The sequence below is a fragment of the Rhipicephalus microplus genome, chromosome 2, assembly GCF_043290135.1.
Source record: "Rhipicephalus microplus isolate Deutch F79 chromosome 2, USDA_Rmic, whole genome shotgun sequence".
Classification (NCBI taxonomy): Eukaryota; Metazoa; Arthropoda; class Arachnida; order Ixodida; family Ixodidae; genus Rhipicephalus; species Rhipicephalus microplus.
The window spans coordinates 200,193,601-200,209,273 of NC_134701.1; the positions used below are offsets into that span (position 1 = coordinate 200,193,601).

Here is a 15,673-nt window from a genome sequence, read left to right on the forward strand (position 1 = left end):
CCCAACGCGCTGTGATCTTTCAAATGAAAGCATAAATAAATAAACATTTAACGAAGTCGCGTCAGACACAAAAATGGCTTCATCGCGTCCTCAATAGGCGTATATTTTTATAATGCTGCATCTGTGTCACGACTGTTCACCATTTGCTTTGTTATAGCTGATTGTTCGTTATACACGTCTTCACAATATCTAGGTTTGAGTTACATGATGCATAGAGCGCTATGAAACTATATACGGGACAGGAACAAGAGGACACGTCGAGAGCTTCAAACGTCAGATGAAAGAATTCGCGCAATAACCAATTCAAGTTTGTAAAAAAAAAACGACGACAAAAACTGGCTCTTCTCCAACTTGTGTTCAAGAAGTTGCCGTCACACACATATCAGCCGCGTCTCCTGAGCGCCTAGCGTTGTCAGTTCCAACGGCGCCATAAAAATTCTATGACGATCAAACATTTGAAACTACGTCAAATGAACTGTTGCGATTTCGAAGGAAAATGGCATGCCATGAACTCTGATGGTGTACATAATTCCTGCGTAGTCATTGCCCTCAAGCCGATAGTTTTTTTTTTATTTACTCACCAGCTTTTTGCTAATTTCTCATTTCAATGTTTTAAATGCAAAGCATTTCTTAGCGAGCTTCAGTGACTTTGAACGTATCTATCTATCTGTCTGTCTATCTACCTATCTATCTATCTATCTATCTATCTATCTATCTATCTATCTATCTATCTATCTATCTAAACATCACGATATGACGAGCATAAGTGACAGTCATAACATGAAAATCATGACATGTATATCATGAATGTGTTGTTTTACATTTGATGGTCTTGCTGCTTGTGCGGTAATTTCGCTCACATGACAAATATCGAAAATAGTATGGTATTACATGACTGCATGGCGAACATAAGTGACAGACCGTAATGTAGAAATCATGAAATGCATGTCATGTAAGTCATGACTACACGCCACGCTCATGATGCGCTCGTGCTCATTTCGCTATAGCTTCACATATATAAATTTAGCATTACAGGACGTGAATGGATTACAAAGGTATATGACTGGTACAAACATGATAATCATGAGATGCGTGTCATGTAAAACATGACTACATGGTACGCTCATAGCTCGCTCGCGGTCATTTCGCATAGCTCCCCATATACCAAATTTGGTATCACATGACGGGTATAGACGACGAAGGTAAATGACACATCCAAACATTATAATCCTAATATAGAAGTCATGTGTTGCATAATTTACGTGCGCCTCGTAACGTTTTGCTGATTTTAAAGTGGCATATCAACCTTCCTCATTCGCGCTTCGCATATAATGGATTCCCACTGTACGTGGGATCTGCCAATTTTACGATTTGCGACTTCTTAGTATATATATATATATATATATATATATATATATATATATATATATATATATATATATATATATATATATATATATATATATATATATATATATATATAATAACGTCACATTTGTGACGTAAATTTGTCATGGGAGCCGTAGGGAACGCCGGCATAAAAGAACTTTCGTGTCGAAATTGCAACATTGTCACCTTCCCTCGGCATGCTTTGCATAACGTTGATTTCCAAGGTACGCAGAATCTGACGGCTCTTTTTAGATGCGGCAAAGCCTGTATCGACGTACGTTTCGTGTGCGAAGACGACAGAAGTTGAGTGTCATCGACCTTGTGTTTAAAATTTGTGTATTCTAAAAAAAAGGGGCAACAAGAAACAAAAGCAGCAAGTGTATTTTTGTATTTCGCATACCCTCTCATACACAGCCTTCTCTTTCCTTTTCTGTGCACGCGCTTTGTACGTATTTCTCGTGTTGCCACTTATATAGTGCCAGCGTAAAAATTTCCACTACTATGAGCTACAAGAAAAAGCTAATTACTCTCGCTGCTTCGACATGTAGCCCGGTATTTATACTTCTGGCATGTTCTAAAGAGCGCTAAAAGTACATAGTACCCATGGGCAGTTCAACCGAAGACACTCACAAATTACTGGTAAAATAAGTTCATCGTACTATAGTGGCCTCTGAAATTCCGACGCCCACTATACGTATTTCGTATTCCACTACACAAAGCACGGTCGTATGGGGAGTACGATACGTTACACATGCGCCATCGTCGCTCCACACATGCGTACCGCTCTCAAGTGCGCACACAACAGGCCGGAAATATGGGAAATATGCATTATATACCTATATGCACTTGGAAATCTATTTACATGCGGTGTTTCGCGTCCCAGAACGTATATCAGAGACGCCGTAAAAGAGGGCTCCGGAAATTTCGACCACCATGTGGTTCTTCAACGTGCACCCAAATGTGAGCACACGGGCCTGCAGCATTTGCGCCTCCATCGAAGATGCCGCGGCCTCAGCCGGGATTTGATCCTGCGACCTCGGGGTCAGCAGCCTTTGCCACTAGACCACCGTGGCGGGGCTATACATTTAGAAAGTTCTCAATACTGAACCACCTGTCGGTCCGGTATTGCTTTTACTCGGCCTTCCTGGTCACCCCGGTACTTTACTGTCCGAGGTCGACGCACCATCAAAAGCCGCGCCACACGTACGCGTTACGAAGCGTCAGCGCGAGACGTGCAGGTTCGGTGCTGTGCTCTCTCCCTATGGAAGCAAGGGCGCGCGGCTACACGAAGCTGCGAGTCCTCACTATATGGACAGGGCGCGGCGCGGAGAATACGCGCTGTAATGCGTACGTGTGGTTAGGGCTTTAAGCTATGTGGTTCATCGAACGAGAAAGGTGACCGTCGACGTCGGCAGCGGTGTCAACGCGACTGAAATAACGCCGAATTTTTCAGTTCAGCATATGTACATGTATACGCATACATAACGACAAATACTTAAATATGTTTACACCCATGCACTCTCTTCTAACACACACACATACACACACACACACACACACACACACACACGCACACACACACACATGCACGCATGCACAGACCGAGTAAAAGATTATAGCAACGCCACTGTTCATTCAGCTTAAACACGTGATTCTTCTTCTTGTTCACCTATTGCTCATGGCGCCTACCCACTGTGCACGGGGTATTGACCAAAAATTGGGTAGTTTTATAGAATAATGCACAGTTTCAGAATAATGGAGGTTACATAATAGAAATATTACAGATGACCTAGGAAATCGTGGTGCTCGATCTAATGCGGTTCATCACCCCGCCACATCCATGCTTCATCAGCGGAGCATCTGAATGAGAATTCAATAACCGTATAGTTGACTTGTCATTAAATAATTAAGTGACCCAGCTATTCATACACTCTTCCTTATTTCGTGCCGTCTTGTAACGCTATTTCTTTTTTATCGTAACGTTTCACATATATAAAAAGCACGCGACATTTTACCAGACATACATATTAGATCAAGTACACACGTGCGCGCATGAGCGCCACATTTGGTCGACGAAAGTTTTGGGGTGAGAATACCCCCGTCGCTGATTCGTTCGGCGTTCAAAAGAACAAATGGGGAGGTGCGTATACCGGTCGCGAATCCAGAAGCCAGGGCATGTAATAAGACGTAATAAGGGCATACGTAATAAGAAAGAAAGAAAGAGAAATAAATATAACGTGTTTGAAGTAGACGCATGTGCCAGCATGATGTGATGTTCTCAGCTGTGGCCACAAGTGGCAGCCCTTTAAGGTTAAAAAAAGAAGGGGGGGGGATGACTTTGAAACGATTACACAGAGTCTACAGCGGCTTTACTTACGTCATAGCCTCGTGGACAATGTGCGAACAAAAAAGAGGAAGCGCGCTTTTGTTCCGTTGTTGACCTCGACACCCGCAAGAGTACATATTCTCTCACTGTAGATACGAGCAACATCTAGCGTATGAATAAATGTACACGCATGCAGTTCTCGACGTATGCAGTTTTTTTGTTCATACGGAGGTTTGAATGAAGCTAAAGAACGAGCAAAAAGGCGTTGCAAATGAGTCTAACAAGACGTGTTGGGCTACGGTAAGATTTCTAGTGTACTCAGTAACACAGAGAGCGCGCGGGACGCATAAGGAAGAAAACAGACAAGCTCGAAAGGAAGAGGTATATAGCGGGCGAAAACGTCGAGTTTTACAATGCACTTAAGTGTGAGTGCGATGTGCCGGGCAACGCTTTGTCACGCAGCTAATCTCTTAATATCAGGGTTTTCACGTGCCAAAACCACGATATAGTAAAATGAAGCACGCTACAGAAGAATGCTGTGGAAAGTTCGACGATGCGATGCCGCGCATAGTATCGGACATGGGCCTCATAGAGGCCCATGACCTGCGCGATACGAGAATGCTAAAGAATTTGGCCTCTGCCTGAATTCGACGGTCACGACCGGGACCACAGTACCACATAAAGATTCAGACACGCAAAGGTGGCAATGAAAGAAACAGTGCGTGGTGCAGCTATTTACCACTGGTTCCGCCTCGGTGCTCTCTGGTCTGCAGGCATTAAGCATCTGCAGTACCAACACCTCGTATAGTCTATTAATGGTCCAATTATCGCGAAAAGACATGCTCTTCATTTTCTGCGTTTTCTACTCTTTTATCTACTCTTCGGACGTCATCCCTTACTGCCCTTCGACACACTGCTTTCATCAGACCACCCATCCTCCACTTCGTACGCTCAGGATGCGATCACCCGGGCCCTCGTGCACGGCACGCGCGGTAGCGCGCGCTCGGTTATCGTCGTCGCAGACAGAAGTCCCTTTATGACCGTCGACATAGAGATGCCGTTTTTTCTGCGGGATCTCTTGTTCTCCTGTGGCTACCATCTCGACGTGTTGGCCTCTGCGAGAAACTACTATCGTGATACGCTGGGCCCTACCGAGTCATTCGTCAGGTCACACCTGTGACCTACGAGATTGCCGCTACCACAAACTCATCAGCTGCTGCTCCCAGAACGGAAGTAGTCCACGTTTCTCGTCTCAAGCCCTACAACGCCGACTCGCTCATTTAACAGGCACCGAGACGGTGCCTTACGGGCCGGGGTGATGATACGTGTATGGAACTGTCGCCCCGACACAGCTGAATTGGCACCCAAATGAAGAAGACGACAACGTGGTTGTTGTGGGTTGGACTCTCGAGATTCTCCCCTTGGCCTGCATGACTGTGCGCTATTTAAGCCGTTAGCAAGACTAGCTCTTAGTGAATAAATCTTCCCCGTAACATCTTACACGTATCAATATCTTTTTTTTTTGCTTACGGTAAAAGCACCAACACAGAGTAGCAAGCCATCGAAAATTGCGAGAGCCAGGAATAGAACACAAAGGTCTCCCACGACGTCAAGCGAGATATTTTATATAAATGTACAAAATTGTATTTTCAATCAAATACGTCCTATATTTACTGCCATTATCCCTTGTTCTGTCTAACGTTGTACAAAATTGGCAACGTGATTTTCAGAGCCCGTTTGAAGACAGGTTCGTATATGGGCTTATTCCTTCGCATCGAATACCACCACAAGTTTCTGTGCGACTTCTTATCTGATCGCACCTTCTGGAACGTCGCGGTGTAATTCAGTGTTCGTCCGTTGCGCAGCAAGTAGTTCTCTCCGGCCTCGGCGAAGTCTACGTGTCCAACGCCCGCCGCGAGCGCGAGGTCTCCCGTGACGTAGGCCCCGTTCACTAAACGTGGACCCGGCACCAGCGACTCCAAGTAGAGTCCACGCAGCGCCTCGCCCGTCAACACTCGTGCCGTCCTGGTCGTTTGTTCGGAGACCGGAGAACCGGCGCAGTATCGCACGACTCGCGGAGACGTCGGCGTGGTGTGGCCGGACGACCGCCTCCTTCTCCTCCTCGGCTCCCCGCGGTTACCCGGGTCGCCTGGACGCCTCTGGCGCACCAGCCGACAGGCCAGGATTCGCCGGTCGGGGTCCACGTAGTCCCTCAGGTAGCGGAAGAACATGAACGGGTCTCGCGGTACGACTCCGTCGGACATCTCGACCACGTACCGGACGCGCCGACAGCGACGGAAAGCCCAGTGAAGCGCTTCGAGCGTCACTTGAGCATCCCGAACGTCCCGTCTGCGCCTGCTTCCCGCCACGTCGACGCTCGACGAGTACGGCGAGACGTCCACCAGGTCCCCTTCTAGCGCAACTTCCAAGGCGAGCCTCGCGTACTCGGACGAACCGTTGGCACGGTCGTGCGTGAAAAAGACACCCGTCCAGTTGAAGTAACGCACCAGGCGGTGTTCCAGGATGGTGGTTCGCAGGAACGCCCGGCGTTCTCCTCGACCAGGAGCAGTGTGCACCAGAAAGAGGACGTCCAGGGGCCACCGGCACTGCTCCGCGACAGCCCATCCCGGGTTTCGAGACCTCTGGCGCAACGCAGCGTATTCGCTCGAGAGAGGACGAAACGGCTCGAGCAACTGACGTGCTTCGCGAAGTCGCGAGGGCCCAGGAGGCCACAGCACTGGTTCGAGGCGACCTCGTGCTATCTGGAAGATGGCGTACGTGACGACGAATGTCCACAGTAGTGCGGTGGTGGCGACAACCAGGCACACCTTCTCCGAGAGCCTTGCATTCGCGATCGTGGCGACGATGCGTCGCCACCTAAACGACAGCCTCATCATGGCCGCACATCATCTCTTCTTCTTGCACTTCTGTTGTCTCCTGGACGGAAGCAATACCATTGACCTTTTACTGAGAGTGTGAGCTTGTTGAATCTGTAAATGAGGGTTGATGTTGCTTTTCACTACCTTGACATTACAGACAACTTAAATTTGGGAATGTAATAAAAAATATTCAATAAACTATTTTCTGGGCGGTGGGATATTTTAGGTGTGTGCCGGGCAAAAAGACAAAAAAAAGGGGGATCTGCTTCTCGCGCACTTACGGGAAACCTGCGAGACGTTTCCGAGAAACCATCGAATTATCCAACTAAAAATACGTGTTGCTTCACGAATCCACTGCCTCAAACGATTTTAGAATCCATCAACGGCATTTACAGCGCGCTTTAAAGGCCAACTCCGGCGATTTTTCGACCATGTCAAGTAATGGTGTTTTTATGTTTTTGAGACACTCTTGTCAGGAGCCCAATAGCTGAAATGCTTAAGAAATTCGAAAATAATTTTTAATAAGCAGAAAGATGCAAAACCGAAACCGAACTGACCGAGCGCTCTGTCTGCCATGACGTATTATTTGGTAAGTACCGAAGGCCGTATACTGGTCCCGCCGGCGCTGAAAGCCAGACCAGTGAAGCATCGGCCTAAAACTACAGAGGATAGAAGAAAGCTTTCCTGTGCTATACCCGCGCCCAAAACAACTGCCGTCGCCTTGTGATCAGCCAAAGTAGTGATGCCATCGTCTTCATCACTTCCGCTGACATGCCAAACATGACGTCACACAGACAGTGTTGCCAATAATTCTGGCAAGCGAGATGAGCTTTTCCAGACAATCTTTAAGATTAATTTGGAAACAATCAGCACGTCTCTCAAGCCTGTAATTTGGCATAAATGACAGAAATGTGAAAAGGAACGCACTCAGCAAATTTCATTGAGATACATGGACCTTCGAAAATAGCCGGAGTTGGCCTTTAAGCGCTTTCTTTTTACTTTCGTACCAGCGAGCGCGCTAAAAGGTACGCAGCGAGTAGAATAACAAAGGGTCGTTTGACACAAACACGTGTACCCTGAGCACTTCCTTTCTTTCTTTCTTTCTTTCTTTCTTTCTTTCTTTCTTTCTTTTTTTTTCTTTCTTTCTTTCTTTCTTTCTTTCCTTTCTTTCTTTCTTTCTTTCTTTCCTTCTTTCCTTCTTTCTTTCTTTCTTTCTTTCCTTCTTTCTTTCTTTCTTTCTTTCTTTCTTTTTGGAACGCGCAGCTTACTTTCAGCGTAATCTCGAGCGCGTGCGTGAGCACGTGGCAGCATTCATTGGCAGCCGCGGTGACTTGTGCCCCTCACGGTATAAACCAGCCAATGGCCGTGGGCTTGGGTTTATGGCGTGGTAACTTGGGTTTATGGCATCATTTGTTGAGAGAAGAGTGAACAATATCTAGCTAACATTGGCAATTAATTGCAAGCTCCAGGCCGCATGCTGCGCTGTAATGTTTAATTATTGCGTTCTCAGAGTCCTCGATAACAGATGGGCCACGTTTTCTGACCATGCTGAAAAAATATTGTAAGGCTCATTTAAAAATTACACAATTCCCTCATTTCTCACATTTTTTTTTTCGACGAGACTGAGAACACTATGCCACATTTTTTTTTTTTTAGTGAACGTAAAGCCTACTGCTCACAGTGCCTTATCACGGAATGATATAACGCCAAAACCCTGTGAAAGAAAATCTTCATTTTAGGTGAAACTTTTATAACTCTCAGATTCCAGTGATGGGCGTCACAGAAGAAAAATTTCGCGCAAGCAATAATAAAGAAATGTGGCCCTCGAAGATGCACCTGACGCATGCGTATTCACGTGCGCTCTTTTCCACTTACTGATGCTCTTTCGATCATGGGCTTTCGGTGATCAGCCGTGTCTCATATGCAGCCGTGTATGATACGACAAGCTGATACCTTATAGAGGTGACGACATTTTCACGTTCACCCATTTCACTGTTGCCTGAATGTGAACGTGTGACCATCGTCGTTTTTGTAGCAATTGAAGTGCTGCACTGCTAAGCAAAAGTGGATGGAAATCTGATTTCGGGCATGGAGGAAGGAAACAGGAGGCAGGATTGCGCAATGCGATAGAAAGTAGGAAAGAAACAGTTGAGACGGAAGGAAAGAAGGATAGATAGATAGATAGATAGATAGATAGATAGATAGATAGATAGATAGATAGATAGATAGATAGATAGATAGATAGATAGATAGATAGATAGATAGATAGATAGATAGATAGATAGATAGATAGATAGATAGATAGATAGATAGATAGATAGATAGATAGATAGATAGATAGATAGATAGATAGATAGATAGATAGATAGATAGATAGATAGATAGATAGATAGATAGATAGATAGATAGATAGATAGATAGATAGATAGATAGATAGATAGATAGATAGATAGATAGATAGATAGATAGATAGATAGATAGATAGATAGATAGATAGATAGATAGATAGATAGATAGATAGATAGATAGATAGATAGATAGATAGATAGATAGATAGATAGATAGATAGATAGATAGATAGATAGATAGATAGATAGATAGATAGATAGATAGATAGATAGATAGAATTCCCCTCCTGCCCCACCCCTATACCCTTCGTGCACGCAGTGGACATGTCACTGCGGCAAGAACAGTATCCGCTTCCCGAACGGGTCCCAGTGAAAACGGTGCAACGGCCGGTCCGAGTGATGCAACTCTAGCCTGTACTAGCGGTGAGAAGCTGAGGGCGAGCATCACGGGTAAATTAATAGCATGGGCGTTATAGGGAGAGAATAATGGCGAACAACTTTCTGTCATTCCTACACGCGCATACCTCCTGGCCCTTGAATGAGTGAGGCCGAGGCTGTTGAATAGCAACTGGAAGGTCGTTCATGATTTACATCGTTCGCACAGCTAATCTCGCCACAGACGCCTGGTTGAGCGAAGTGGTAATTGGTGGTGGTGGTGGTGGTGGTGTTGCCACAGGCGGGGTTAGCCTTTGCAGGGAGCAAACCATTGGTCGCAGCATCATCCTGACAACGGAGTCTGCTGGTGATGCATCGCACCACCTTCGTTTTTCTACGTTATGTACACATCTCTTTCCGTAATAGATATTATCACCCGCAGCGAAACCATTTTTTTTTTTTTGAGGAGCCGCATACAAACTTGAATGCATCTTCCATATCAGAAGCATAGCCAGGCAAGGGGCGAGATGCCTGGCTTCACTCCGAGTAAAATCTCTTTCTCTCGAGTATGTTAGGAAAGGGACGCGCTCATTAGCACGTGCAGTTAGGTTTTATCTTGGAGCTGTCTGATAGTCCTTATTTGTTTAATAACAGTTACCCTATTAACACGATTGTAGGTTGACTCATTCCACCAAAATTTGAAATCAGAAGTTGGGGGGGGGGGGGGGATCGATTAACAATCGAAACGGAAACTAACTTGGGTTATGATATCAACTGGTCACCAAAACCAAAACGAACGTTAAATTGGGCACACCATAGCATGGTTATGACATTATCTTTACGTTTCGACTGTACATGTAACATATACCATATTTTCTTGTATACAAGCACCTCGGCTACAATTCCCAATTTTTATTTTTTTTGAAGATCATCTCCACGTATTGCCTGCAAAGCTAGCTATTTTGTATACTTTTTAAGTACTGCCGTGAAGCCATCTTTCCCCCACCAAAGGTGTGTGTGTGTGTGTGTGTGTGTGTGTGTGTGTGTGTGTGTGTGTGTGTGTGTGTGTGTGTGTGTGTGTGTGTGTGTTTGTGTGTGTGTGTGTGTGTGTGTGTGTGTGTGTGTGTGTGTGTGTGTGTGTGTGTGTGTGTGTGTGTGTGTGTGTGTGTGTGTGTGTGTGTGTGTGTCTTTTCCCGTCGACATTGTAAGAAAACTTACTTTACGAAACACGGTCCCACTCTCCTTTACTTTTGTGATGTGCTATTTAAGGGGATCGATCTATATTTGTGTTTACTTACAATCGTTTTTCGCATTGTAAGTTTACAATACGCAAGTTAGCAGTGAGCCGCATGTTGCCCTTCACACCATGACTGCTTCTTTGCTGCTAAACAACCCTCGCAAATCAGGCTTTTTTTTTTCTTTCTTCCTTCCTTTCTTTTCCTTCTTTCTTTTTTAGACTCCAAGTCAGCCATTGAGAGCATGCTATTTCTCCAGCCTGCGCAAGAAATTATACGCGCAGTTAGTGTAACGGCACTCGTGGTGATGCTCGAAATCGCGATCCGGTACGCAAACAGCCGCAATCTCACTTCTAGTCATTTTCTGGTCACTGTAACATTGTTGGAAGTGACCTATAACATACGATGCCAGTCAGTACGAGCATGCACGACTATGCAACAATTCGGATTGACAAAGCGGACCCTGCAACGGAACTACGACAACCAGCTCGTAATGCAATTTTTTCGAAAATCCATTATTTCGAGCACTGTGCCCCAGTCTTGGAAACTAGCCGAAGTCTTGCCCTTGCATACTATAGCTTGTGAACTGGGCATGTGGCACTATTCAAATGTACAATATATACGAGTGCGTATCACATGTGCGTTCGTGCGTATATGCAATATGTATAGGTATAAAATATGTATCAAAGAGGCGCTATAGCATATACATAAAGATTGCAAGTATCAAAACTCTGTCAAACACCTCGTAAGCGAGTACCATGGGTGTAGTACCATATGGGAGTACTTGGGCTACGCCACCCATGCAGCACGCACGAAATGCGAGTGCAGAAAGTATAGTTGAAATTGAGTTACTGTATAAGCTAGCATATACGCAAAAACGCCAAAGCTTGAGACAAGCATACCCTCTTACTGCATTCAGGATAATTTGTTTTGCAACAATGGCTCAAGTAAAAAAGAGCTAACACAAGGTCACAAATCAAAAATAATGTGGATACAGTAGTAATAAATTGAAGTCTAATGCTTGATTTCACCTTATATTATCACGAAACAGCGCATTTGGCTCATTTTGCGTTGTAGTACATTTTTAGACCAGAGAACATCAATAGTTATTTTGTGAGTGAAGACAAAGGCGAAGCTTCTTGTCATCTTAAAAGATTTCCACTAAAATTTGAAAGCAACATTCGGCAAAAACGGGCACGTGCCTATACTTGGGCTGGGCCCCGTGTTAACACAGCTTGCTGCTCGCTTTAAAAAGAGTTGACTGTTGGGCGAGCTGGTGCTTTGACATAGAACTAGAAACCATCGTGAGAGCGCAAGTAAACTACAGTTCTAGTACATTCTAACACACAGGAAGAAACAGTCGAGGACAGGCGCCAACTACCATCCGTGAACTGGTACCACAAAATACCTACATACCAACTCTTGCGCAAAGTGGCCTAGGTACTCACTGCAGCCTACTAATTTTCGCAGCACGTGTATTTGTTTTCGGCATGCATGTAAGCTTTCATATCGCATATGCAAGTGGCTTGGGAAAGCGCTACTACCGGATTCAAAACATTAACTTACGAATTTCGCGCTTTTAGGTGCAATACGAGAAGCTATGCGCTGGCCGCGGCTTCTGTCGGCGCTTGGTGTAAGCTGCGGGCCAGACATCCAGTTTTTTTTTTTTTTTGCTGCACAAGATGGCACTCCCTAGCGTGCATTAAAAACACGGAGGAAAGATTCCTCCGTGATTGAGATTGTATATTCGTTTAGGTTTAATCATGTATTCGCAAACCAACTCTATCTTATATATTTCTCATTTTTGTTATTGTTTTTGTACTTTTAATACGCTCTAGGTGCAAAAAAAAAGTGAGCAGAGCAAAAGATAACGGAGGCTGGTTTAGGAATGTTGCCTTCATATTTCTTTATGAATCACATTAAACGAACAAATGTGATACAAGCAAATATAGTTTGTGAATATGGGCCTGAGGAAACAAACAACAGAGCGCCTGGGCCGAGGGAAACTCCGCCGCCTAAATGGGTCAACCACTCAATAGATTGACTTCTTGTTCTGACTTCTTGTACCTTCAAACTATCTAACAACGAATATTCGGCCATTTCAATACGCTATGAAAGCAAACGTTGTGATATGTTGAGCATATAAACGTGGTTTCTTGTTCAGCAAATAGTGCGAACACAGCCTACAAGTATAAAACAATATGTGCATGGTTTTGGCCTCACCATTGACTGCGCAGTACGCCAGTAGGCATGGCGTCTCAAACTGGCAGTTTCATTTGAGAGTCGTAACACCAGCAATGAATGTACAGTGACGGCCGCTGGATCAAAGCGCACAGATTTGATCCAGCGGCCGTGGTACAGTCCATGACCTACTACACTCCTGACCTGCCCAGAGAGCACCTCTTCCAGCGCCCACGTTCTAGTTCATACCTTCTGCCGCTAGGGCCGTCACCTACGAGCGGCGTGGCGCTAGGCAGCACCTGTTCGCTGACGTCACCTTCACTCTTTGTAGTCAAATTTTAACCAACAAAGCACTCGTAGTGCGAATTTATGATCCACAATTTAGAAATATCCAGAAATAATAATACTAAAAGACATTCAGAATTTTTTTTGCAATAAAATGCACGCGACAACGCATAGGCTGTCCAAAATCATGTAAATCCACGGGTTTCCACGTTTGTCAACCAGTGTGCTATAAATTCTTAAGCGCACTGAACAGCTTACTTGACCAGCAATGTATGGGAAGAAATAGTCACATATATGCCGACAGTTCACCACAGAAAGCAGGCATTCTTATACCAGCGCCTACAAAACAACCGTAAAGAAGCAGACGAACAGGTTATAGGTAGCGCCACCTACGGCGAGCGATTGAACGAGAGCGGGGACACGCGCTCCCATAGGAACCCCGCTATCTGAACAGGTCAGGAGTGTAGTAGGTCATGGTACAGTCTACACCAAGAACGAAACTAAAAAACCAGCGCCTGTGTTGTGACCGCAAATGCATCGCAATCGACACCTAATGTGTACTAACAAAAGTTAGTAAGAACACTACCCTTCTAACTTTATTTTGATAAACGATTGACGTTAGTTGTCAGTTTAGCGCTGCTAACGCTACTGATGCAATAAATAGGAACACGTTTTACGAAAATACAAAGCGTTCCCGCACTTGCGACTTCCATGCGCTTAATACTTATTTTAATGCTGATATTAAACAGCGTTAGTATTTTAACAAGAATATTTACCATAGAACTTTGAAAGCCGCTAGTGTTTAAAGTACTCCTGACGGTGTAAGTACCCATTAACGTATACTTTGAGATTTCTTGAACTACCCTACTTACTATGTTTTGTTTGCGCGCGAAGGGCTGGGTTTGTGCGAGGCCAGCGATAGCGAGCCCTGGCGCGGCTGTGGCGGTTTCGCCGTTTCAAACTTGACGCGGCAAGTCCTCGACAAGTCCGCGCAGCTCCTCGGTGCCGACTTGAACGGTTCCTGGCGTCGTCTCGGGCATCGCCCATGCTGTGACATGAAGACAGAAGGAATTAACAAGCCGTAAGCCGTGTCACCTATTTACATCACTGTCAAGATGCAAAGAACGTTACCGCAAACCGCCCTAGCAGTGCTAGCACTACCGTCGCAACAGTCTCCTTGTCTTGTTAGACTTGCTAAATATACGCCCTGTTGCTATACTTTTCGCCGCATGTTTTAATTATCAACTGTTACGTTGCAAGGCACGATTCCTCTCTTGGTTATGAGTGCCGTTGTTCGGTCTAGTCGGAATAGCATGTGCTGTTTGTGACGCAGTTTATGGTTAGTGTGTGACTCACTGTCTTTGTTTGTGAAGCGCGTGCAAAAATACCATCGTGATTAGTTTGAACGCTGTCCTACTGGCTGTGTTGTGGCTGTGAATACCATCGTGATTAGGTTGAAGCTGTCTTACGCCGGCTGTGTTCAAGAACAGCTCTGATGCGCATAGAGTTTTAATCAAGATGTTAAACGCTTCCATTCGAATGTACTGCGAGACGTTGGTGGTTTAGTGCTCTGTGCCAGCGAGAGGAGGTCTGTTAAAAATGAGATAACGATTAGATAACAGCCTCGTCTCGTCGTAGGCTTCCACTGCCCGCACTCGGGGAAGATCCTTTGAAAATCTTGAGAAAGACGTGAACGGGCAAGCTCGGTGAAGAAACGATAAGTTCGATTTTATTTGACATTGCCTGATTTCTGTTTGCCAGTGCATGAGCTCCGGCCTATAAAAACCGACGTCGAGCAGGCTTTACGGAACGCTGACGTAAGCCTGCACTACCATGTACATCACACAAAAAGATTGACAGCAGAAAATGTGGTGCAGATAGCATATAAAACTTGTCAAAATAAGGAAGCAATCGTCGTTTACAGAGTTTGCCTCCTCCCCCATCTTTTTCATAGCGAATATCTGGCATATTCTGCAGTGTGTGTGAGTTGAGCGTGTGCGGTGTCCTGTCTGCTAGCATTCGAAATTCATTGTTTGTACGAGATTTAAAAACATGACATCCCGTATGCAAGCAACTTTGGATTGCGAAGGAGACAATTTCATCGGCCCTGTGCCACACCTAAAGGGGATGATTACTTATCATTCTCATAACAAACAGGCCAATGTGCATTGTGCTTACTGAACATCGTTACACAAATCCAGTATGGTGTCAAATTTCTGTACACATTCATATTTGGAGACAATGCCAGAAAAGTTACTCAGTTGACATAGTTACATTGAGCTTTCTTATTTGTGTGTTTAGAAAAAGTGGTTAACGATTTAGAGTACTCGGTACTGTATTATGGGAGAGCATAAAGCCATCCCGTGGGCCTCTCTTCGATTCCATCCACCCTTTCTTATTTGCATTTGCATGCAAGACATAAATGCTATGACCAACTAATGCCTTTACTGTTTGAATACTAGCAAGAGCATGTAGTCCGAATGTAGGCACAAGTAAGTTTAAAATAAAAGTATGTAACCCGGGGAAGGGGACAAGTGCCAGTTGCAAAAGTTACTGGGGGGACGAGTTCTTATTATGTGGCCCTTTCATTCTTTAACTGAACTCTCCTAATATACATATGGAATACACACAGCATTGAGGATGTACTTTCATTTC

The 15,673-nt window shown here is 44.8% G+C and overlaps 2 protein-coding genes across 2 annotated transcripts in view; one reads left to right on the forward strand and one right to left on the reverse strand.

Moving 5' to 3' along the window:
- Nucleotides 1-15,673, reverse strand: part of LOC142796487 (uncharacterized) — a 246,063-nt gene that overhangs the window by 210,596 nt on the left and 19,794 nt on the right. The window contains exon 2 of the mRNA XM_075887247.1: nucleotides 13,891-14,066. Within this exon, the coding sequence (XP_075743362.1) occupies nucleotides 13,891-14,066 (176 nt within the window). The remainder of the gene's footprint in view (nucleotides 1-13,890; nucleotides 14,067-15,673) is intronic.
- Pask (PAS domain containing serine/threonine kinase) overlaps nucleotides 13,969-15,673 on the forward strand; it is a 65,224-nt gene continuing 63,519 nt past the window's right edge. The window contains exon 1 of the mRNA XM_037421669.2: nucleotides 13,969-14,099. Within this exon, the coding sequence (XP_037277566.2) occupies nucleotides 14,074-14,099 (26 nt within the window). The 5' untranslated portion in view covers nucleotides 13,969-14,073. The remainder of the gene's footprint in view (nucleotides 14,100-15,673) is intronic.